Source organism: Lactuca sativa, chromosome 2 (assembly GCF_002870075.4).
Source record: "Lactuca sativa cultivar Salinas chromosome 2, Lsat_Salinas_v11, whole genome shotgun sequence".
NCBI lineage: Eukaryota > Viridiplantae > Streptophyta > Magnoliopsida > Asterales > Asteraceae > Lactuca > Lactuca sativa.
In genome coordinates this window covers 142,509,985-142,533,764 of record NC_056624.2, presented here as the reverse complement: position 1 = coordinate 142,533,764, position 23,780 = coordinate 142,509,985, and the positions used below count along the sequence as shown (strand labels likewise).

The following is a 23,780-nucleotide window of genomic DNA, read 5'->3' as shown; positions in this document are numbered from 1 at the left end:
TTTTTATGATTTATATTTTTAAATTAATACTAAACATAAAATTTAATTAAAAATAAAAAGCATTTCATTAATTAAAATAAAAATTACATTAAACCTAATATTTAAATAAATAGAAAAATAATTAATATCCTAACTTTATATAAACCAAAATACGTCACTTGGAATCATCGTGTTCGTCATCGTCCTCGTCATCGCCTTGATCGTCTTCATCATTCTCCCCAGCGTCACTCTCGTCGTCGGAATTTTCACTCTCAACGAACATATCAGAATCCTCTGATTCGTCAAACAAATCATCGTGAGGAAACTCTGTCATGCCCCCAGACCAGAACGACAGAAACGTCCGGAGGCGGGTGACTTTATTGTGTAGTATCATAACAATTGCATATAAATGAAACATAGCAAATCCAAACAACATACATAAATATAACAAGCTTACATTGTTTTACATCATGTTTTATGTTTTCAAGTGTACGCAAAAGAAACATCAATAAGCAAATTTCCCAAAATACAGCAAAATAAGTTTGAGTCTGTAATCCATAACCTGTTTATTGATTTCCTGAGAATACAAGTCGTTTGAAAAGTGTCAACATAAAATATATTGGTGAGTTCATAATCATTTGAGAATAAAAACTTTGATGATAGTTTAAAAATCCAGAAAATCCAATATTTTCTTATCAAATGGTTGTAATTCTTGTTTCAAATCGAGTATAGTTGCATGTGTGTCTTAATTCTTTGTTTTCCAAAATCGTACGAATCGTTTCTCCAGAAAATCCTATATATTCTGATGTATAAAATAGTAATTTTGGTAATAACATAACACGGGTGCGAAAAAGTCTCATTAAGGTAGTCAGAATAGTTGATTTTTAACCGAAGATGAAATCTGTATAATTACATTTTTTGATATATTCTAGTGAGTTGTTATAACCATACTAATATGACGGAGTGTCTGTTATGATGTTCTTCAGGCATCGGTTTTGTTCACGACATATGTCACCCTAGACTGACCGGTCTAGCTGTAGCGAACAACGAAGGTGCGGGGTGTCAACCCCGTATAGATCTATACACAAATTCCCGCTCTCCTTCCAGGAGACTCTAGTTATAACTCTTACAGGACTTAAGGTGTACAATATTGTATATAATATATGTACTGTGAAGATTTCATCTGACTAGAATACTAATAGTTTCACGCAAAGCGTTGAAATTCATTATTTACCAAATAATTAATACTAGTTGTACTTGTTGACTAGATATTCCGTTTCGTTTCATTTATTGAAAATGATCCGCTCTAAGTGTTTATCAAATAGATTCAATATTAGCAGAGTCGGCTAAAATGACTCTCCTCTCTATATAATACTGAGTGAGACCCCATTTGCCGGGAAAATTTCAAGTTATGATTTGTGTAAAACTTATGACTCCTGTGAAATTATGACATACAAAATTTTCTGTCATAAGGGATCTATTTGCATATATTCTAGGTGAAATTTCTTATATCCAATTTTTATAAATAACCCCTTAGCAGTTTGCAAATAATCATTTGTGGAACACCAAGTTCAAATTTCGAAGTTCTAGACTAGTGTCAACTTTTCAAGGACTATTTCAACAACTTTTATCTCTAATTATGAAGAGCATGGATACAAGGATGCATGTTAAACACCCCCAAAAACTTGGGAGGTTCCTTTTGTAAATTGCATTACTCATGTAATGATTAAAATATTATTTATTTTCATGGGTTATGTGAGATCTTACGTTCAGAGAGTTATATACATAAAAATGATAATATTTCAACACACATATTAAACACACATACACATGCAATCATTCAAGAATTTAGAACAAGAGGTGACTTGTACTCTCCCCCAAAATCAATAAAAACTAAGAAAAAGGTGGGCTATGAAGCTCACCTTGGTTTAGTTCGTGGGAGATTTGAAGAGATGATGAGGAGCTTCCAAGTTTCCCAACACTTGAAAGGTTCTTGGGACTTCAGAATGATTCTAAAAAAATATTTTATGTGTAAGTATAGTGAAGTCTTAGGAATGGTGAGGAAAAATCACTATTCAAGGAGGATGAACACTTACCGAAGATTCTGGAAAATTTCCTTAAAGGAATGAAACTTAAGTCTTGAAGGAGTTTGAGAGAATTCCTGGGAGTTTACTGACGAGAAGGTGGGAAGTGGGATGGGGGAGGAAAAAAGATTCACGTATCTAAAGGGGAAGGATAAGGAATGACTTGACATTTGCATGGAAAACTGGTGGGTAGGGCTTATTTTCTAAAGGTAATGTGTGTTTAACTGGGATTTGCATAGGAAAATGGAGGATTGAGCATCACATCACAAGGTTAAACCCCTTTATCTTCTTAGGATCCGCTTAAAATATTGGGTTTTTATTTAATATTAATATATTTAAAATATTTAATTTTGGCATAAAATAGGAGTTTCAGGGGTTTAGGACATGAAAAATACGAGTTTGGTGTGATTTTCGGCGTCAAAATGCCTTAAAATGGTGAAAAAGTCCGAAGATGATGAAAATCCGAAGTGGGAGCTGGTTTCTGCGAGGGTCCGAAGGGCTGAGGGAAGTTCTGGAGGCTCTCTTCAAGGTTCCGGAGTCAGGTTCACAATTCCGGAGCATCTCTGCGGATTAGGGGTGAGCAAACCCAAACCAAAAAACCGAGAAACCGACTAAAACCGACAAAACCGAAACCGAAAAAACCGAAACCGAAGCAAAACCGACGGTTTGGGTTTGATATTTTTAGAAACCGAAAAATTGGGTTCGGGTTCGGTTTCTAACCAGAAACCGACCCATCCAACCCAAGAAACCGACCCATACTTAAAACCGACAAACCGCCCCAAGAAACCGACCCATCCAACCCGAAAAACCACCCATACTTGATTGTGTTTTAGTTGTAATAGACTATTTCGGGCTTTAGTTGTAAGTTGTAATTGACTATTTGTTGTAAGACTCATATTTTTTGAAGTACTTAACTTCAATTTGTTATTTTTTGAAGTATCTAACTTGTTGCTTCATTTATGGAAAATGGGTTAAAACCTTAAACCCATGGGTTTAAACCCAGAACCCGTGAGTGTATGGGTTGAACCCAAGAAACCGAAAAACCGCCCAAACCGACCTCAGAACCCAAGAAACCGAACCGACCAGAAACCGATCCTATTGGGTTCTAAAAACCAGAAACCGACCATTTATGGGTTGGGTTGGGTTTGAGTCCAAAACCGACCCAAACCGACCCATGCACACCCCTACTGCGGATACAAAGTCGCTAGCAGGTCCGGATCGAGGCTTCCGAAGCAGGTGTAGGCGTTGCCGGAGCAGCACTATGCAAGATTTTTCGGAGTCATGCGAGAAGGTCCGTGTAACACCCCAAAAATTCAAGTCAATTTAAAACTTTTTAAAACATTTAAAACCGTTAAGTCATTACAATTTGTTTTCAAAATAGTTTAGACATCAGAGTATCCCCATAATCAATCATGAAAATATAAGGAGGTGCACGATCACGCCTTCGTCTTCCCGCGGTCATCAGAAATACCTGAAATAAAATCAACAACTGTAAGCCCGAAGCTTAGTGAGTTTCCCCAAAATACCAACGTCATACAAACATAACCATATCATATAACTAATACAGAACGGTATGCATAATGAGTCATCAGCCTGACTGTACCGCCTCACAGGCCTTCAATCTATCTGGACTGCTCTTCGAGCCTTCGACACGTTTGGACCGCCACGTAGGGCCTACAGCCTATCCAGACCGCTCGACGGGTATGTTGGCCTACAACACAAAGCAGGACCGCCTCAACCCAACCCTCAATCAAACAAACATGTGCACATAAATATCATACACTAGCTCATTTCATATAACAGTCAAACCGATCTAACAGATCAAATCATAGCAACATCCCAATAACCGGGATACAGACCTAACCGATCACTAACATAGCATCATCCTATAACCAAGACAATCATGTGCACATCAACATCCCAATAATCGGGATACAGACCTAACCGGTCACTAACATAGCATCATCCTATAACCAGGACAATCATGTGCACATAGACATCATATAACACTAGCATGTATATATATATATATATATATATATATATATATATATATATATATATATATATATATATAACCGTCAAACCGATCTAATAGATCACCAATCATAGCAACATCCCAATAACCGGGATACAGACCTAACCGGTCACTAAAGCATAGCATATCACCATCCTAACTACCAGGATATAAATCAGTAAACATAACACGCAATAATCCGAATACAATCCATAAAGGGTCGGCATTTGTGCCTTAGACCCTGTTGATATAGTGAGGAGAACTCACCTGGCACTACTGAAGTCCCGCAGGATCGCTCCAGCTGCTGATTGACAGATTCCCGAACCATCAACATCAAACAATACCCAATCAATAATTGGGTTCCAAACTCAAAGTCCAAATCACACTCCAAAAGCCCAAAGGTCAAGTAATGGGCCAAGGCCCAACATATGGCCCAATCTTCCAAATTGGGCTCAAGTCCTCACATGGGCCTTATCCTAAAGCTCATCTAATTACTTTGGTCCATTAACTTGTTCTTGGATGGTCCATCAATAGTCTAACCACCAAAACCCTATAGGAAGGCCCAACTCAAGGCCTAAGTGAAATTAGGGTTTCACATAAAATGAAAACTAGGGTTAAGTGTTTCTCACTTAACCCATTAAGGACTTAATCCAATAATGACTTAATCCAATAAGGACTTAATCCATTAAGTCCATTATTGCCTTAGATTAATTTTCCAACGATTATTATTTAATATCTCAAGTTATTAAATAATTCCCGCGTGTCCCAGTTAATTCCCCAAATTAGGGTTTTATGCTCTTAGGGTTTCCTAATCCCTAATTAGGGTTTTCCCAATCCAATACTAGCCAATTAGTCCATTGGTTGGGCTTTTAGGTCACATTGGGCCTTATAGGCCCATTAGGGTTTCATTGGGCCCACTAGGGCTTCTTTGGGCCCATTAGGGTTTTCCTTGATTCCACATTGTCCAAACATCCCCTGAACGGGGTCCAAACGCAATCAAAACACACCGCCACTCGACACGGCGGCTGGTGGCGGCAGGAGGCGGCAACCACCACTTTATGGTGGTGGTTTGGGTTCTTCTTTTCATTATTCCTCTTTTGTTACAATTACAATGCTAAACCCCAATTAACCAACACACACAAACACACTAATAAACACATACACACTCACTAATAGCACACACACACACCCAATGACAAGCACACAGCCACTAAAACACACCCACCTACGGTGGTGCATGGCGGCAACGGGGTTTTCCTCAAATCTCCGGCCAAGGAACGATCTCATAGCCCCTTTACACGTGAAACACACGCACACAAACACTCCTCCGCTTGCGAGATAAGATCGGCCACCCACCTGGTGGCGTGTAATGATGGCAGCAACAGCCCAAAAGGCCACAACCATGACTACCGGAGGTGGTGGATAGCCACAAAGAAACCCAATAGCAGCAACAACAACTAACGGAAATAGGAGAAGAAGGATGGTGGCAGGCGATGTTCACGGTGTCCTCTTAATTTCACCGGAAGGAAAACAGCCGCAGAAATGGAGATGGCGACAACCGGAGCACCACAGAACACAACCACTCGAGCTGTGATGGTGACGGGCACGGCTGGGGAGGAAATACGCAAGCAGTGACAGTCGGTGGTGACTTCGCTTTCTCGTCGGAATGATCGTAGCGACGACAACGACGCAGCAAGCGGTTATTTGTAACAGCCCGGAAGTCCAGATATTGCTATAATTATGATTTTGGGTGTTTTAAGAGGGGACTCGGCGAGTTGGAGCTCAGACTCGCCGAGTAGGATCGCAGATCTGGTCGCGGGTTCGCGACTGGACTCGACGAGTCCAGATATGGACTCGGCGAGTCGGCGCTATTTAGCGAAAACCCTAACCGTTCAGGTTTGGGACGTATAAAAGGGACTTATTAGCCGTCATTGTTCATTTTAGCTTTCTGAGAGGAACCCTAAATCGATTGTGTGCATCTGGAGCAAGGTTAAAGGCCATTGGTGATTTTGAAGGAGTGGTTGTGCAAAGAAGAGAAGGGTTGGGCTAAAGGAACAGCAAGAGAGTCACGTTCTGAGGATTGGGGACACAGAGAGTACATCATCCAGGTAAGAATTCGAGTATACTCTGCTATGGTGATGTGTTTAGAGAATTAGGGTTTATGGAACCCCTTTTGTGGCTAGATTGAATGTTACCCTGGTCCCCCAAACGATTGTAACCCTGTATTGGGACCTTTGGAGGTCCAGAATGTCCCATGCCTGTGCATTTCGGGAATTGATGAAGGTTTTGGATTGGAATCCTTATGCCTCAGGTCAATATGTAAATTATAAGTCTTGGGGTGTATCATGAGCACCAAAATGAGGACCTTACGTGATGGACCAGTCCAGGTAGGCCAGACCTATGAATGGTCGGAGCAGTTCTGACCTTAGGAAGCAGTTTGAGCGGTTGCATGGCATGGACTCGCCGAGTCCGATGAACAGACTCGGCGAGTAGCTTGAAGAATAACTGGGACTCGTCGAGTTGTTCTTCAGACTCGGCGAGTTGAGTCGGGGTGGCCCCGCGATTCTTCCAGGAGGAACTCGTCGAGTCAAGGGGGATACTCGGCGAGTTAGATCGCGGATTGAGTGAAGTTCTGAGTATGGGGACTCGGCGAGTCATAGGGTTGACTCGGCGAGTAGGGTCAGTCAGGGGTTGACTTTGACCTTGTCTTTGACCAAGGGTTGACCAATGGTTCCAGGGGTATTTTGGTAATTGTTGATTACTGTTGAGTTCAGTGCATTGGTGGCTGTCCAGAGGTGGAGATCGTATCAGTGATCGGAGCAGCTTGAGCTATCTGTTCAGTCGGCAGTTTCGAGGTGAGTTATCCTCACTATATCGCTAGGGTTTATGGCACCAAGGCCGACCCTTTTATCGGATGGAAATCCGGGTAGTTGTCATTGCATGTTATGGGCCGGAAGGCATTGCTATGTGGACCAGAAGGTCATGGCCTGGAAAGGCGTATGTATGTATTCAGTATGTTGACTGATTCGTAGGGTAATGTTATGCTAGTGACCGGCTAGACCGGTATCTTGATTAGAGTAATGCTACGTTATGTGATCTGTTGATCAATTGCTAACTGTGAACTGTTATATGATTATGTGTTATGCGTATGATTGCTAGATATGGGGTGTGACCCGGTATGCAGGGTCGTTCTATGATTTGTTATGTTATGTATGCGTTTTATGCTATGGGCCGGAAGGCAATATGTTATGGGCCGGAAGGCAATATGTATGCACCGGAAGGTCGTGGCCTGGAAGGGCGTATATGTGGTTGGTATATTGGGGGTATCTCACTAAGCTTTCGGGCTTACAATTGTGGTTTTATGTTTTCAGGTTCTCAGGAGTCTGTGACAAGGCAAAGGCGTGATCGTACCGTTCCTCGCGTTGGTGTTTTATGATATGAACATGGGAAAATACTCTGTTAAATAATGTATTGAAAACCTTTTTGTAACAACGTTATTAAAATGAGTGGTTTTTGAAAAGTTTTAATTGTTTTGAAATTTTGGGCGTTACAAGCTGGTATCAGAGCCTTGGTTTGAGTGAATTGGGGAAACATTCGTGTGACCCCAGTCTCAAATCGAGGAGGATTTTAAAAAGAGAAATTAAAATGGTTTTCAAATTAAGTAAAAGGAGGACGCGGAGGTACGATCAGCCAGAACCAGTAAGTAACCCCAAGATACCATACATGATATTTGTTTTATTTGAGCTTGATAGAACAGCATGCTAGAGTTAGACTAGGGATCTTCGGGAATTCATGATAATGTTTCCTGATTTGTGATGCCTGTAGCCTAGGGTCCCTTATGGGAGATTCTCAGTGTTTCTTTAGTGGTGAGGGTTGATAGTTGTTATGCATGTTCTCTAGGGTATTGTGGTAGTACTTCATACAAATATGGGTAGGTGTGGAAGGTAGTATGGGCCCGTACTACTGAAAGCACAGGACCCATACGCGTATCAGGGAAACCATGATCTCTAGGGTAGGATTGCGAGAGTTGGATCCCAGGATTGTAGGAAGTGTCTGGGATTTGGTATGGTGTTTTCGGTATGGAGATTTCGAGGCATGATGATAGTGGATCCGGATCAGGATCGGGAGCTGGAGAGCGAGTTCCGGGTGGATCGGTACCGTCTGAGGTTATCGATCAGACGAGCACGAACGAGTTGGACGCGAAGGTTCGCGAGATCCTGCGTGATGGGGTTGTTGCATTGTTACGGGCTGAGTTGCCGGAATTGTTTGGGTCGATCAGGACCGCCATGGTTGAGTAGTTTGATGAGCGATATGCGGCTCTCGCAGAGACGGCTGCCGCGGCGGCTACATCGGCTGTAGCAGCGGCAAAGGGGAGACCTAGTCGGGGTTTTCAGTATCGGGACTTCTATTATACGAAGCCTCCCACATTCGATGGAGTTCAGGACCCGATTGTTGCTATGAGATGGTTATCAGACATGGAGGGGTGTTTCTCCACGAGTTTATGCCCTGCTGATCATAGGGTGAGGTGTGCTCTGAACCTATTGAGGCTCGGGGCGAAGGATTGGTGGAGATTGACCACGGGGTCATATTTCGATGCGTAGGGGGCTGCGGTTTCAGGGGATCGGTTCAGAGAGATGTTCAGTACTCGCTATGTTCCGCGAGATGAGAGGGAGAGATTGGCTCGGGAGTTCCTTGGGCTGAAGCAGGATTCGGAGTCGGTGACTGAGATCACCAGGATGTTTATTGAGAGGGCGATGTTTTGCCCTGAGTTTGCTTCGGAGCAGGCTCAGATGTCCCGATATCTGAGTATGCTCAAGGGGGATATCAGACAGTTCGTGTCTGCGCAGAGGTGCGAGACCTTGTTGGAGTTGCAGGAGGCCGCCATGTGGCGTGAGCTAGAGGTTGAGTTACAGTTGCGTGAGCTGAGGCAGGCCCCGATGCAGTCGCATCCGGCGCCGAAACGGTCCAGGACCATTGATGTTAGAGTGGGGGATCGGAGCGGCCACACTTGTGGAAAGTGTGGGAGGGGTCACACCGGAGTTTGCTGGTCCGGTGGTGCATGCCGCAAGTGCGGAAAGGAGGGGCACTATGCGCGGGATTGTCGGCAGTCAGTGCCGATTCGGGATTTGAGGATTTGTTATCATTGTCAGCAGGTTGGACATTTGAGGGTCAATTGTCCACGGCTTTCTGTAGGACCGGTGTAGGCTCTAGCACCGGCCACCTTGAGGAGTTCAGGAGGAGGACAGAATGGAACGGAGCCCCAAGGGCTCAGAGTCGTGCTTATCAGCTTGCGGCAGAGGGAGACGGAACAGTGCCGGAGGCAGCTGCGGGTATGATGCCTTCTTGATGTCTTGATTATCTCGCGTTGATTATGGCGTATTGTTTGTATCTTGTGTGGATTTCGATGCGGTATTCGTTGTTTCGCGGGTTTGGCATGGTTATGGATTGGTGTTTCAGGTTTTCGCTTTGGCATTCGTTGTTCCCTGATGGTTTGGTATGGTTACAGTTGGTGTTTTGGTGCCGGTATCCTTGTGCGGTTTTCGATGCGATATTCATCCTTTTGCAGGTCGTGGGTTTGGTTATGGGTTATTGTTTGGGAATTCCGTTGGTTATCATTCGTGAGGATTGATAGTGGAGATGCGGCACTGAGTTGAATGTCGGGTAGCATCTGCAGTCGTGGAGTGGATAATTGAAAGACCGGATTCTTTTGAGCGGATTGATCAGGGGGAAGATGTGTTTTGCTGAGGGTTGCTTAGGCTTGTGGGAAGCAGTCAGTGTGTAAGCGTTCTCTTTGTGCGGGGTTGTTCTAGAAGGTCGTTAATGGCGATCGGTGGCTGTTAGTCAGTGCTTCAAGTGGGGGAGAATTGGAGAATTCTCTGGGAGATCGATGAGTATGTGAGGGTGCTTAGCTGTTGGGATTCAGCAGTGTTCTGTCAGCTCAGAGTATAGGCTGACAAGAGCGAGTGTCGGGTATGCGGGGCGGGATACAGACCTAGGGCATTTGATTGTAGAGGCCTGGGAGCAGGCCGGGATCAAGTTGAGTAGGTAATCGGGATTATGGGATCAGAGTATTTGTATGCTTGATGTACGTGATGGGTTGTACTGCATTAATCCCACGGGATTTATGTTGTGCATGTTTCTAGAGTTGGAACCGGAAGGTTCCCAGAGTTAGAACCTGAGGGTTCACAGAGTTTGGGTGTACGGACCCACAGGGATATAGCCTCGAGTGGCTAGTGTGTGTTATGAGAGTCGGTCCAGTCATGCTGGGGACTCTGATGGTATTGTTGGATCAGTTTGAGATTTCGGATTTGATATGTTGCAGTGTGATTACATTGGAAGGTCTGGCCCCGGGTTAGTGATTTTGTTTAGTTGAGGTAGTGATTTGGTGGAGTGGAGAGAGTGCATGGGCTTGAGAGCCCCTGCAATGAGAGCCAGAGTATGTGAATAGCGGTTACGCAAAAAGGGTGGTGTCGCTTGGGGCGAGCACCGTGGCACCGGTTGGAGTGGCATTATGGCCAAGAGGGTTCCTTGGAAAAGGAAAAGAGGAAGGTGTGTAACTCCGAAGGGGGTGCAAGTTCACGAAAGTGGAAGCTGCAGAGTAGAGTTATGGTTAGAGTATTTCGAGTATGGTTTTGAGCATCGTGTTCGCGGTAGTGAAGTAGGAACCCATCCGGTTAGGGATGACTGTCGAGACTCAGAAGGGATGCAGGGGGAGAGAGAATCTTGAATTCTCAGTGTGATTCTGATCAGGGTATAGGGTGGATATTAGTGGTTCATCTTGGGAGATGTTCGAGGATATCATCAGTGTATCGGGTCTTCCAACCTGCGGGCGTGGGGCTAGTTCAGCATGTGTATGTGATTGCAAGAGGAGAACTCGTGAGAGTTGCTCTGAGAGTGAGAATGGGTCTCTCAGTCGGTCCGGAATGGACAAAGTGGGCTTTGGATCGGGGATCCGGTGGTTCATGGTTTCCTAACCCTTATGGGTCAAGTGATCGTTAAGATTTAGAGCAGAGTTGCATCTTGGGTAATTCTCGGTTCCAGAGAGTGATGGGCAGTACAGAGATCGTGCTTCAGTCGACAGAGCAGATTCAGCAGGTTAGACAGAGGTTATTGACCGCCCAGAGCCGACAGAGAAGTTATGCAGACAGACGCCGGTCCGAGCTTGAGTTTCAGGTCGGCGACTTCGTACTCCTGAAGGTCTCTCCTTGGAAAGGAGTGATTCGATTCAGGAAGAGGGGCAAGTTGGGGCCCCGGTATATTGGGCCTTTTCATGTGATTGCGAGGGTAGGCCGAGTGGCCTACCGTTTGGAGTTGCCAGCGGATTTGAGACAAATCCACGACATTTTTCATGTGTCACAATTGAGAAAGTGTATAGCCGATGAGTCGGCAGTGGTCCCATTAGAAGACATTCAGGTGGATACGAGCCTGAATTATGCCGAGAGACCAGTGGCCATCAGAGATCGGAAGACCAAGGTTCTGAGGAATAAAGAGATACCTCTGGTGTTAGTTCAGTGGCAGCACCGGAAGGGATCAGAAATGACCTGGGAGCCGGAGCGTGAGATGTGGGAGCAGCATCCGGAGCTATTTTCAGAGTGAGACTTTGAGGGCGAAGTCTAGTCCCAGTGGGGGAGAGTTGTAACAGCCCGGAATTCCAGATATTGCTATAATTATGATTTTGGGTGTTTTAAGAGGGGACTCGGCGAGTTGGAGCTCAGACTCGCCGAGTAGGATCGCAGATCTGGTCGCGGGTTCGCGACTGGACTCGACGAGTCCAGATATGGACTCGGCGAGTCGGCGCTGTTTAGCGAAAACCCTAACCGTTTAGGTTTGGGACGTATAAAAGGGACTTATTAGCCGTCATTGTTCATTTTAGCCTTCTGAGAGGAACCCTAAATCGATTGTGTGCATCCGGAGCAAGGTTAAAGGCCATTGGTGATTTTGAAGGAGTGGTTGTGCAAAGAAGAGAAGGGCTGGGCTAAAGGAACAGCAAGAGAGTCACGTTCTGAGGATTGGGGACACAGAGAGTACATCATCCAGGTAAGAATTCGAGTATACTCTGCTATGGTGATGTGTTTAGAGAATTAGGGTTTATGGAACCCCTTTTGTGGCTAGATTGAATGTTACCCTGGTCCCCCAAACGATTGTAACCCTGTATTGGGACCTTTGGAGGTCCAGAATGTCCCATGCCTGTGCATTTCGGGAATTGATGAAGGTTTTGGATTGGAATCCTTATGCCTTAGGTCAATATGTAAATTATAAGTCTTGGGGTGTATCATGAGCACCAAAATGAGGACCTTACGTGATGGACCAGTCCAGGTAGGCCAGACCTATGAATGGTCGGAGCAGTTCTGACCTTAGGAAGCAGTTTGAGCGGTTGCATGGCATGGACTCGCCGAGTCCGATGAACAGACTCGGCGAGTAGCTTGAAGAATAACTGGGACTCGTCGAGTTGTTCTTCAGACTCGGCGAGTTGAGTCGGGGTGGCCCCGCGATTCTTCCAGGAGGAACTCGTCGAGTCAAGGGGGATACTCGGCGAGTTAGATCGCGGATTAAGTGAAGTTCTGAGTATGGGGACTCGGCGAGTCATAGGGTTGACTCGGCGAGTAGGGTCAGTCAGGGGTTGACTTTGACCTTGTCTTTGACCAAGGGTTGACCAGTGGTTCCAGGGGTATTTTGGTAACTGTTGATTACTGTTGAGTTCAGTGCATTGGTGGCTGTCCAGAGGTGGAGATCGTATCAGTGATCGGAGCAGCTTGAGCTATCTGTTCAGTCGACAGTTTCGAGGTGAGTTATCCTCACTATATCGCTAGGGTTTATGGCACCAAGGCCGACCCTTTTATCGGATGGAAATCCGGGTAGTTGTCATTGCATGTTATGGGTCGGAAGGCATTGCTATGTGGACCGGAAGGTCATGGCCTGGAAAGGCGTATGTATGTATTCAGTATGTTGACTGATTCGTAGGGTAATGTTATGCTAGTGACCGGCTAGACCGGTATCTTGATTAGAGTAATGCTACGTTATGTGATCTGTTGATCAATTGCTAACTGTGAACTGTTATATGATTATGTGTTATGCGTATGATTGCTAGATCTGGGGTGTGACCCGGTATGCAGGGTCGTTCTATGATTTGTTATGTTATGTATGCGTTTTATGCTATGGGCCGGAAGGCAATATGTTATGGGCCGGAAGGCAATATGTATGCACCGGAAGGTCGTGGCCTGGAAGGGCGTATATGTGGTTGGTATATTGGGGGTATCTCACTAAGCTTTCGGGCTTACAGTTGTGGTTTTATGTTTTCAGGTTCTCAGGAGTCTGTGACAAGGCAAAGGCGTGATCGTACCGTTCCTCGCGTTGGTGTTTTATGATATGAACCTAGGTAAATACTCTGTTAAATAATGTATTGAAAACCTTTTTGTAACAACGTTATTAAAATGAGTGGTTTTTGAAAAGTTTTAATTGTTTTGAAATTTTGGGCGTTACATTATTGGTGGTGATGTCGGCGCTGAAGGCCATCGAGACGGAGGTGGCGACCAAGAAAGAGGATGGAGATGGCGGCTGGTACTTAAGGACTTAGGGTTAGGGTATGAACGGGAATGAAAGGCTATATACCCGGCTCCATTAATCTTTGGCCCATAATGACACAAATGGTCCCCCATTCTCATCTTTTCTTTCACACAAATCCATAATTTACCATTTCAACCCTCAGTCTTAAAATCCATTACACACTAAGTACGAAATTTACCAAATAGCCCCATGCCTCCAAAATCTCTTCAAGTGAAGTCCTAATATTTACCCATTAGCCCCTGCCTTCATAAATATTTGCAAAACTAACCCGGAACTTACATTTTAACTCTTAACTTCTATAAATCTTTACAAAATAAATCCCAAAATTACATTTTGATCCCCGGAGATTCAAATCCTGCCATTTGGCTTTCCGAAATCCACTCCCAACTAATTATTATTTGATTTTGGGCTACAATGCTTATAATAATAATACAATCAGCTTCTCGGGTTCCAGGTTTATCATTTAATTATTATATTCTAAACGGGATGTTACAGTCCGAAGCTAGGGGGGATTCTGAACTAGCGAGTCCTCTTGGTTCCTTAGAAGGCATTCCGGACCAAGAGGGTTCTGGACTAAGAGGTTCAGGACCAAGAGGGTTTCGGACCAAGAGGAGTCCGGACCAAGAGGGTCCTTTTGGGTTCTCTCCTCCGGTTTTGGGTTGTTTTCGATTAAGGAAGGTACGTAGGGAGATTTGGGAGAGATTTCTCGTACTTGTAGAGATTTGGGAGAGATTTCACATACTTGGAGAGATTTGAGAGAGATTTCACATACTTGGAGAGATTTGGGAGACATTTCTCGTACTTGGAGAGATTTCACATACTTGGAGAGATTTGGGAGAGATTTGATATTCTTGGAGAGATTTGAGAAAAGACTTCATTTTCTTGGAGAGATTTGAGAAAAGACTTCATTTTCTTGGAGAGATTTGTGAGAGAGAGATACAGTGGGAGAGATTGGGAGAGACTTGGTCGGGAGCATTTATTAGTGTTTTTCTTCGTAGTGCAAGGTCCTTAGACTTAGATATATTCTATTTTGCGTGTTATACACCCCCGAAGGGCACTCAATAGTTCTTTATTGAGCTGTTACTTCCCCAAATCAAATCAGGGTTTTAAATTTTGAACTTTTGAGACTTTCAAGTGTTACTTTTCATTAGGAATTATAGTTGAACATTAGGAAACATAAAGAATCTCCTAACATATAAGCACTAGTTGAGTTGACCAGATGGTCCGTTGACCTTGACTTTACTCTGACTTTGCGGGGGCTGAATATGAGCCCTATAAATGTGCTCCACCAAATCAGCACGAAAGGCGTGATGAATGTCGCGATTGTGTACTTCTCTTCTATTCACCCTATACTCTTGTGTACCAACGACTACTCCTTCGACATTTGGAATAACTTCATTCTCGTTGTACCGACATATCGCTCTTCCTTTGTCTTCAAGAATCATATTATGCAATATGATACATGCATACATTACGTGCTGTTAGTACTTGCCAACGACCGTTAGTACTTGCCAACGTCTCTTAAGTACACCAAATGCTAGCTCCACATCCTTCCTAGCTGACTCTTGTGCCTCTTTAAACTTTTTCCTTTTCGGGTCGTTAGGACATGTAAACGATTTCACAAAAACAGACAAGGGAGGATATATATCGTCAGCAAGATAGTATCCACGCTTATATGCTACCCTATTTGCTTGAAAAGATACATCGTGTGACTTTCCAAGGTAGATATCATTGAATACCGGCGATTGTCTAGCACATTGATGTCATTGTTTGCACCAGCTGGACCAAAGAATGCATGCCATATCCAAAGATCATGTAATGCAATAGCCTCTAGAATGACTGTCGACACTTTTTGGTCACCTCTCATGTACTGACCACGCCATGCGTTGGGGCATAATGACCAACTCCAATGCATGCAACCAACACTACCTAGCATTCCAGGGAATCCATGCTTGCCTTCATGCACCGTGTACAATTGGTGGATATCGTTGATAGTTGGTTTGAGCAAATATCGTTGCCCATAAACCAAACATGAAACGACCCAAAAATACGACCCAAAAATTTCATTTTTCAACATAACCAAAAACCATAATCTGAGTGTCATATCATAACCCATACAGGATGTATCTCAAAATAAAAATAAAAACACTGTGCGGAAAACTGTATCATATCCATGTCATATAAAAATCAAGAACCAAATCAACTCCCAGGATAAAAGCTGAAGCTGTGGTGTGTGCGATGCCATCATCCCGAGCTCTTCCCTCTACAAGCGGGAGTACCTGAAACCAAAACTGAACTGTAAGCACGAAGCTTAGTGAGCTCCCCCAAACTACCACATCCCATACAATACATATAAAGCACATACTGGGCCTTGCCCACTGCATCAGACCGAGGTCTGGAACTAGCTGCATCGGACCGAAGTCCGGAACTGACTGGGACCTTGTCCCCTGCATCGGACCAGAGTCCGGAACTAACTGCATCGGACCGGAGTCCGGAACTAACTGCATCGGACCGAAGTCCGGAACTGACTGCATCGGACCGAAGTCCGGAACTGACTGCATCGGACCGAAGTCCGGAACTGACTGATCATGACATAGCATATCACATAACAACTATTATATTCACACATACTGCATACTGCATCGGACCGAAGTCCGGAACTCATAACACAAATATGCTTGAATCACAAAGACGTCAAGCCAGCTAGCTACTACATTAAACTAAAGACCGGAACTACTGATAATTACACGGGCCGGCATTGTGACCGCAGACCCGTTCCTACTGAAGGGAAACTCACCTCGTGAACTGACTGCTGAGTGTATGGCTCTGGAAGCTAGCTGCTGCTGATCCGGCGTCTCCCCGGCTACAAGTCCATAAACACACTCAATCAAATACTAAACACTGCACTGGGTAAAATGACTCTTTTACCCTTGGTCAAAGTCAACTCTCAGACAAAGTCAACTCTCGGTCAAAGTCAACTCATAGTTGACCTGACTCGCCGAGTTGGGCCGCCAACTCGCCGAGTCCCTATTCCCACTCCTCGACTCAACCCGCTGCTACTCGTCGAGTATGGCATCGACTCGACGAGTACTCCCCCGATCAAGAACTCAGACAATCTTCATCTGACTCGCCGAGTCCTATGAACAACTCGACGAGTTGTTCTTGAGCTTAAGAAGATTGCCTTGGACTCGCCGAGTTGTATGAACAACTCGCCGAGTCCCTCCACTACTGAGTCTACCCTCGAACTCGCTGAGTCCACTCCACAACTCACTGGGCCCACTCGACATCGCTCAAAAGGAAGAAATCGGGGACTCGCGACTCGACTCGCCGAGTCGTTCTTCCGACTCGCCGAGTCACCGTCATGCAACTATTCTACACTCGATTCTGCTCGGATCCAATACATACAAATGATAGATCTGGGTCCAATAAGCTGATTTACCACGTAAAGTTTCCAACTTTACGTGTACAAACACATGAACAAGGGAATAAAGGCTAGAAAGGCACTTAAAAGGGTAGATCTAGGGTTATGATGCACAATGGCTCCATAAAGACAATAGATCTGGGCTCTACAACCCCTAAATGAACAGATCTAAGGATATCCCGACATAAAATGGCTTCCATATCAACATAAGGCTTGAGAAAAGCATCAACTAGATCTAAAGGGGATTTTAAAGCATAGAAGGAAAGGAAATCCGAAGAATACCTCAAAGAACTCTTGTTTTCCCTTGAATCTTCGCTCTACACTTCTTCTCCTTGCTCCTTTCTTCTTCTCCTTCTTCAATCCTTCACAAAATGCACACAAGATCACTTAAAAACACTCAAGGACGAATTAGGGTTTTCTCGCAGCTTTAGAGGGTCAAGGAGGCGAGATTGGGGGCTATAAGGTGGTTTAAATAGTGGGCAACCCGGGGATTTAGGGTTTCTCCCAGACGGACAGACTCGCCGAGTCCAGAATATGGACTCGCCGAGTCGCCAACTAACACGTGCTCGAAATCCCGTCCCTACTCGGCGAGTCAGGCTATGAACTCGCCGAGTCCCTTTACAAAATTTCCAAAATAAATACCAAGGAATTATCATACCGGGAACGGATCGTTACAAAACAGATCGCTTTGCAGAACTTGTACACACACTCTCGCATGGTACGCTTTGACATCCTAAAATACTCGTCCCATTTATCGGCGCCCATGCCGTATGCTAGCTGATGAATTGCAGCCGTGCATTTTGAACGGGAGAGAAACCTTTTACACGCCTTGCATCCATTTTCCATTGGAAATATGGAAAGCGACCTTCCAAATCGCCAACAATACGTAAGAATAGTTCTTTCCTCATCCGGAACCGACGTCGAAACTTTACAGCGTAGACGGTGTCATCTACAAAATAATCTTCTATAAGACGATCATGTCCGGCTTCGTGATTTCTACGTAACAGCTGCTTTCTTAGGTTAGGTCATGCACGTGATGTTTCACCTAGTCGGTTTTGATAGTATGCAACCGTTTTCGCCATGACGGAACCGATAAACTTAACATCCTCTACCGCCGTCAAATCGGTTGATGAAGATGATGATATTTTGAGTAATATTTTTTAGAGAGAAATATAGATTATAGGTTAAAAAAATGATAAAATGTTTGAGTATTTATAGATTAAGAAAAGGGAAGGAAAAAAGAATATATATATATATATATATATATATATATATATATATATATATATATATATATATATATAACGGCTATATAGCCGTTTGGAGTAAAAAAACGTGTCACCCAATGGTTAGAAGAGAGAGAGAGAGAGCGGGACTCTCTCTCCCCCAGCCTCTTCCCACCGTTCCTTTCCCGCACCCACGGTGCAGTGTGCTTAAGTGTGGGAACCGATCCCGCGGGTTCCCTGCAGTCCACTACGTCCGGCCTAAAAGACAGAAAAACCTACTTTATCCGGTAAATTGTTGTCGTCTTGTTCCATTGAGAGAGAATTTCTTAATATGTGTGAAACAAAATGATAGTGTAAAAAAATGAGAAAATGATTTTTTTACAATTTATAGAATGACCACAACAGGCTCATTTCACAGCTTGATAAGGCTTTTCTGCATCAAATGCGACTTTTACTCGGCCTATTTATTATTCCACAACTCATTTGAAGTTTGGGCCATTTTTAATAAATATTGTTCAGAAATAAATTAATAAAATAAAAAAGTAATAATTAAGTAAATTAAATATAATTAGGTAGATATTGATGATAAATATAAGAGAAATCTCCAGAAAAGTTCTAAACCTTTACCCTAGTTTACGAAAAAATTTCAAATTAAATTTTGTTTATGAAAAAACATATTACCAGTAGAAATGATGATTTGTCCCCTTGTTTCCAGTTAACCGATTTCATTACTTATTTGGTTCCATTAAAGTTTCATTATTTTACCATAATTTATGAATAAGTCTCAAACTAAAATTAAGTGACGATTTAACTGTTTCTCCATGTAACATACATTTTACCAAAGTTCATTGCTAACATGGACGTCTAGTCATTAAATGAGCTGATAAGAGATAAATATGATGAGTTATATAATGCTATGTTTATCATTAAATTTGACATCTATCTCATCAGCTAATTTATGACTATGTATCCAGGTCAGTAATGAGATCGGTAAGATATGTGTGTGTGTGTGTGTGTGTGTGGGGGGGGGGGGGGATGAGCCAATGAGATTGATATACTGGATTACATAAAATTAGACAGATGATTTGAAATTTCTTATAAACTTAAAAAATGACGAAGTTGTTGCTAGCTTATATAATTATTGTAGTGTTCGTTGGATGCATTTTATATTCCAAAAAATATACAATACATCATGATATTAAGTTTTATGGTAAACATAACATTATATAACCCAACATATCCATCTCATTAGCTCATTTAATGACCAGGTGTCTAGGTCAACAACGAAACCGATAAAATGTATGTTATATGGAGAAAAGGGCCAAAGCATCACTTAATTTTGGTTTTGGGACTTATTCGTAAATTATGGTAAAATAATGGAACTATGTTGGAATCAGGTAAGTAATGAAACCGGTAAACAGAGAAAAAATAGGTCAAATCATCATTTTTATCGGTAATTCATGCTTTTTCATAAACAAGTTTTAGTTTGGGAATTTTTCGTTAATTAGGGTAAAATATTAGGACTTTTGTGGAAATTTCCCTTAATGGTAAAAATCAATTAGATGTTAAATAGAGTCAAATTGAATTAACTTTGTTAGAGGGACTAAAATTTCTAATTTATGAAAAGTTGAGATTTGTTCTTGTTGACCAAATGGGACGTGGATGCCATATAAACTATATGGATGGGTGTTAGCTAGGGAAATATTAAAGTTACTAGTTGGATTCAGTTAGTGTTGATGGTTAATTCGAGAAAATTTGGTATAGTTCACAGAAGATGATGAACAGTGGAGCCCTATCTTCTTCCTCTAATGAAATGGTAACAAGAGGGGTGTTTTTTTATTTGACTTTTCTTGTTCTTGAGTCGTATGTTCTGAATTATGCAAGTTGTATCTCGAAATAAAGAAATATCCCAATCGATTCCTTGATGATGATATCTAATTGTTCCATCTATGCATCATTAGATCACGCGATTTGTTTTATCATTCACAATTTGCTTTACAATTTGTAAATTGATTCTACCTTATCTGCCGATTCATTATTGTTTCCTGTTAGACTAATCTCATATACAAGGATCGTATTTTTCTTTATTTTTATTTGTACTTGGATTGATAAAATGTTGTTCTTATGTTTGATTGAATTCAAATTGATGTTCTGATTTGACATTCAGTCCTTACCCTTGAAATCGATTTGGAGATTAATTCAATGATTATGATAATCGATGACGATTCTTGAAATGGATTAAGATTTGTGAATTTTTCTTTTGATAATCGATGGAAGTGAAGATAATTATTTTGAATGATGATGTTATTTGATATGTAAAGATGATGGTGGAATGAAGTTTTGTGTGTGTGTGTGTGTGTGTGTATATATATATATATATATATATATATATATATATATATATAGAGAGAGAGAGAGAGAGAGAGAGAGAGACCCATTTTATTTTATTATTTATTAGAAATTTAAAAAATTATTAAAAAAATGAAGAAGGATATAATAGTTTTTTCAATTTGAGGAAATACTTTTTTTATATACAAAATAGTAAAAAGGATTCACAATCCAAAAAAGTTATACTTTAAACAAAAACACATAAAAAATACATATCATATAGATCATTTTTGATTATGTCAAAAAGTAAGTTTTTGATCGAGGAGGTCTAACAACTATTTGTAATTTATTTATATTTTGGAATGTTTTTAGAGAATGTTTTTTTCTTTTATATTTATTTGTAACTTATTTTATTTGTTATTTATTAAACAACAAATGCGTAAAAGAAAAATCTAAATCAATATTTTTATTTTTAACATAAACTAGGGTTTAGACCATCCGCACGTTGCTGCAGAAGATCCGGTATATTAAAAAATGTAGTTTGACACCATATATATCATTGAGATAATTAAATCATGTAAAGTGAAACACAAAAATATCAAAATAAAATATGGATACAAACAATTGATATTATAATGTATAAAATACTAATAATTTAACTTTAAAATTATAATGGGTGAAAACTGTTAAATAAAAATTAATTAAGGAGAAAGAATATAAATATATATAAATTTTAAAACTATAAGGATAAAAATTGTTATATCAAAATTAGTTTAGAGTACAAAATATAAAAACAAATAAAAGTAAAGGGAGAAAAATGTAAAAAGAACCGCAAGTATGAAAACTTAAAAAATGATTATGCTTAGGTGGAATAAATAGTGAATCGCCTCACATACCTATTTTGGTAATTAATATATATAAAATTCTAAAACTATAAGGATAAAAGTTATATCAAAATTTGTTCAGGATACAAAATATAAAAACAAATAAAATAAAGGAAGAAAAATGTAAAAAGAACCGCAAGTATCAAAACTTAAAAAATGATTATGCTTACCAATAGTAAATTGCCTAACATACATATTTTGGTAATATATATATATATATATATATATATATATATATATATATATATATATATATATATATATATATATATATATATATATATAATATTAAAAAAAAATTACAAGCCAAACAAGCTCGAAAAAGCATGGATTTTAATTCCATTAAAAGAAAATACATTATATTTTCAATCCATCTAAAATAAAATTATCTAAAAACCAAAATCCATCAACATATTCTTTCATAGTCCCAGGAAAATAATCCATGAATATAAAACACCATATTTTTTTTATTATTATTAGACAAAACTTCAAAAATGGTCCCTGTGGTTTTCAAAAATATTAAGTTTAGTCCTTAAGTTCAAAAAACCTCACAGATGGTCCCTGTGGTTTCAAAACTTTTAACAAATGGTCATTTTCGCTAACTCCGTTAACTTTTGACCGTTAAGTGAAGGGTATTTCAGTCATTTCACAACCACAGGCACCATTTATGAAGTTTTGCCTTAATTTTTTTTTAAAAAGAAAAATAAATATAATTATTTAATATTAAAGGGTCTCTCTCTCTCTCTCTCTCTCTCTCGTAAGAAACAAAGAACATGACCTTTTGTTCACCATTGACAACCAAAGCTGCTTAAAAAAACCCTTAAATATTCATCCTCAACCGTATTCTCCTTAAATCCATCTTTCCGTCTGTAGTTTAATTTGTTTTTTCCTTTGTTTTCGGGCAACTTCAAGGTGAGGTGGTACCAGGTGCAAAGTAGGAGACAACAATGGTAGCTTGTGTGTTCTTCCTTTTTAGTGTAACTATTTTTCTTTTCTTCATGAAACCAAGCTTGGGATTAAATTGTTCATGTTGATTTATGGTTAATTTAACAGGATGTTGATGTGGGAAGATGAGTTTTTTTAGAGGAAGAGGTGAAGACATGGAAGGAGGTGAAAAAGTTAAGAAATCATGGTGATAGCTTTATGGAGGCATTTTCACGAATAGTTGATGTGCAGCTTAATAAATTCACCATAGAATAGGTGTTTTCTCTTCTAGCTGGCATCAGAATTTGAGCTGAACCAAATACACATATATTTTCTATTGGGATTATGAGAAAATAAGAAATATACACATTAAACCAAAAATCATGATTTTCTGGAATGAGTCATTTGTATCCCTCATAATGGAGCAGACATGGAGCAGGCTTCTGAAGCATCAGTTCACATTGTATTTGAGATGGAATAGAATGAGAAATTCCATAAATATTCACCATGTGCATCCGTAATCTCAAAAAGTCATCTTGTATTTGCATAAATCGATGGAAATTTCAGTAGATTCATACCTTGGAGAGGAATTGAGATAGTACAACAGGTGTTGTACAGTCCAACAAACATTCAAGGTTTGTCGATTGCGTTGATGATTTCGATTGAAGAATTGAGGGTGAAACTAGACTTAAGAACAAACGAGATAACTTGGATCACCGAATTTACAACGATAACTTGTGCTACTCTCGGGGAATCTAATTTTTTGTTATTTTGCCCAATTGTTACCAGCGCCGGACTGGCCAAAAACAAAGTTGTCAGGCCTGAAGATCTGTCCGTAAGCACCAGATCTGTGACTGTCCATGGTAGCAGGCTCCAAATCCATGAGCACCACGCGTGGAACAAACCTGCCGCCACTAGCCTCATTGTAATAAACGTTGATCCTCTCGAGCTGGAGTTCAGAGTCTCCGGTATACTTCCCGGTGACATCGATGCCGTGCTCTGCACACACTACCTCCCAAAACTTGGCACCAATCTGGTTACCACATTGGCCACCTTGAATGTAAAGAATCTCACGCATTTTCAAATGGAAATGAAGGAACGAAAAATCTAGGGGTAAGAGACAAAGTTGCAGGGGGGAGAGAGAGAGAGAGAGAGAGAGAGAGAGAGAGAGAGAGAGAGAGAGAGAGAGAGAGAGAGAGAGAGAGAGAGAGAGAGAGAGAGAGAGAGAGAGAGAGAGAGAGAGAGAGAGAGAGAGAGAGAGAGAGAGAGAGAGAGAGAGAGAGAGAGGACCCTTGCATATTAAATTTTATTTATTATTTATTTATTTTTAAAAAAAGGAATACAAAACCTCAT

The 23,780-nt window shown here is 41.3% G+C and overlaps 1 protein-coding gene across 1 annotated transcript; it reads right to left on the bottom strand.

The window, feature by feature from the left end:
* Positions 1-154: 154 nt before the first annotated feature.
* On the bottom strand, positions 155-23,505 carry LOC128132398 (tubulin beta chain-like). The gene is made up of 2 exons (XM_052768948.1): positions 23,214-23,505; positions 155-354 (listed from the first exon to the last, which is right to left on the bottom strand). Exons 1-2 carry the CDS (start codon positions 23,503-23,505, stop codon positions 155-157), a joined length of 492 nt encoding a protein of 163 aa, XP_052624908.1.
* Positions 23,506-23,780: the final 275 nt, after the last annotated feature.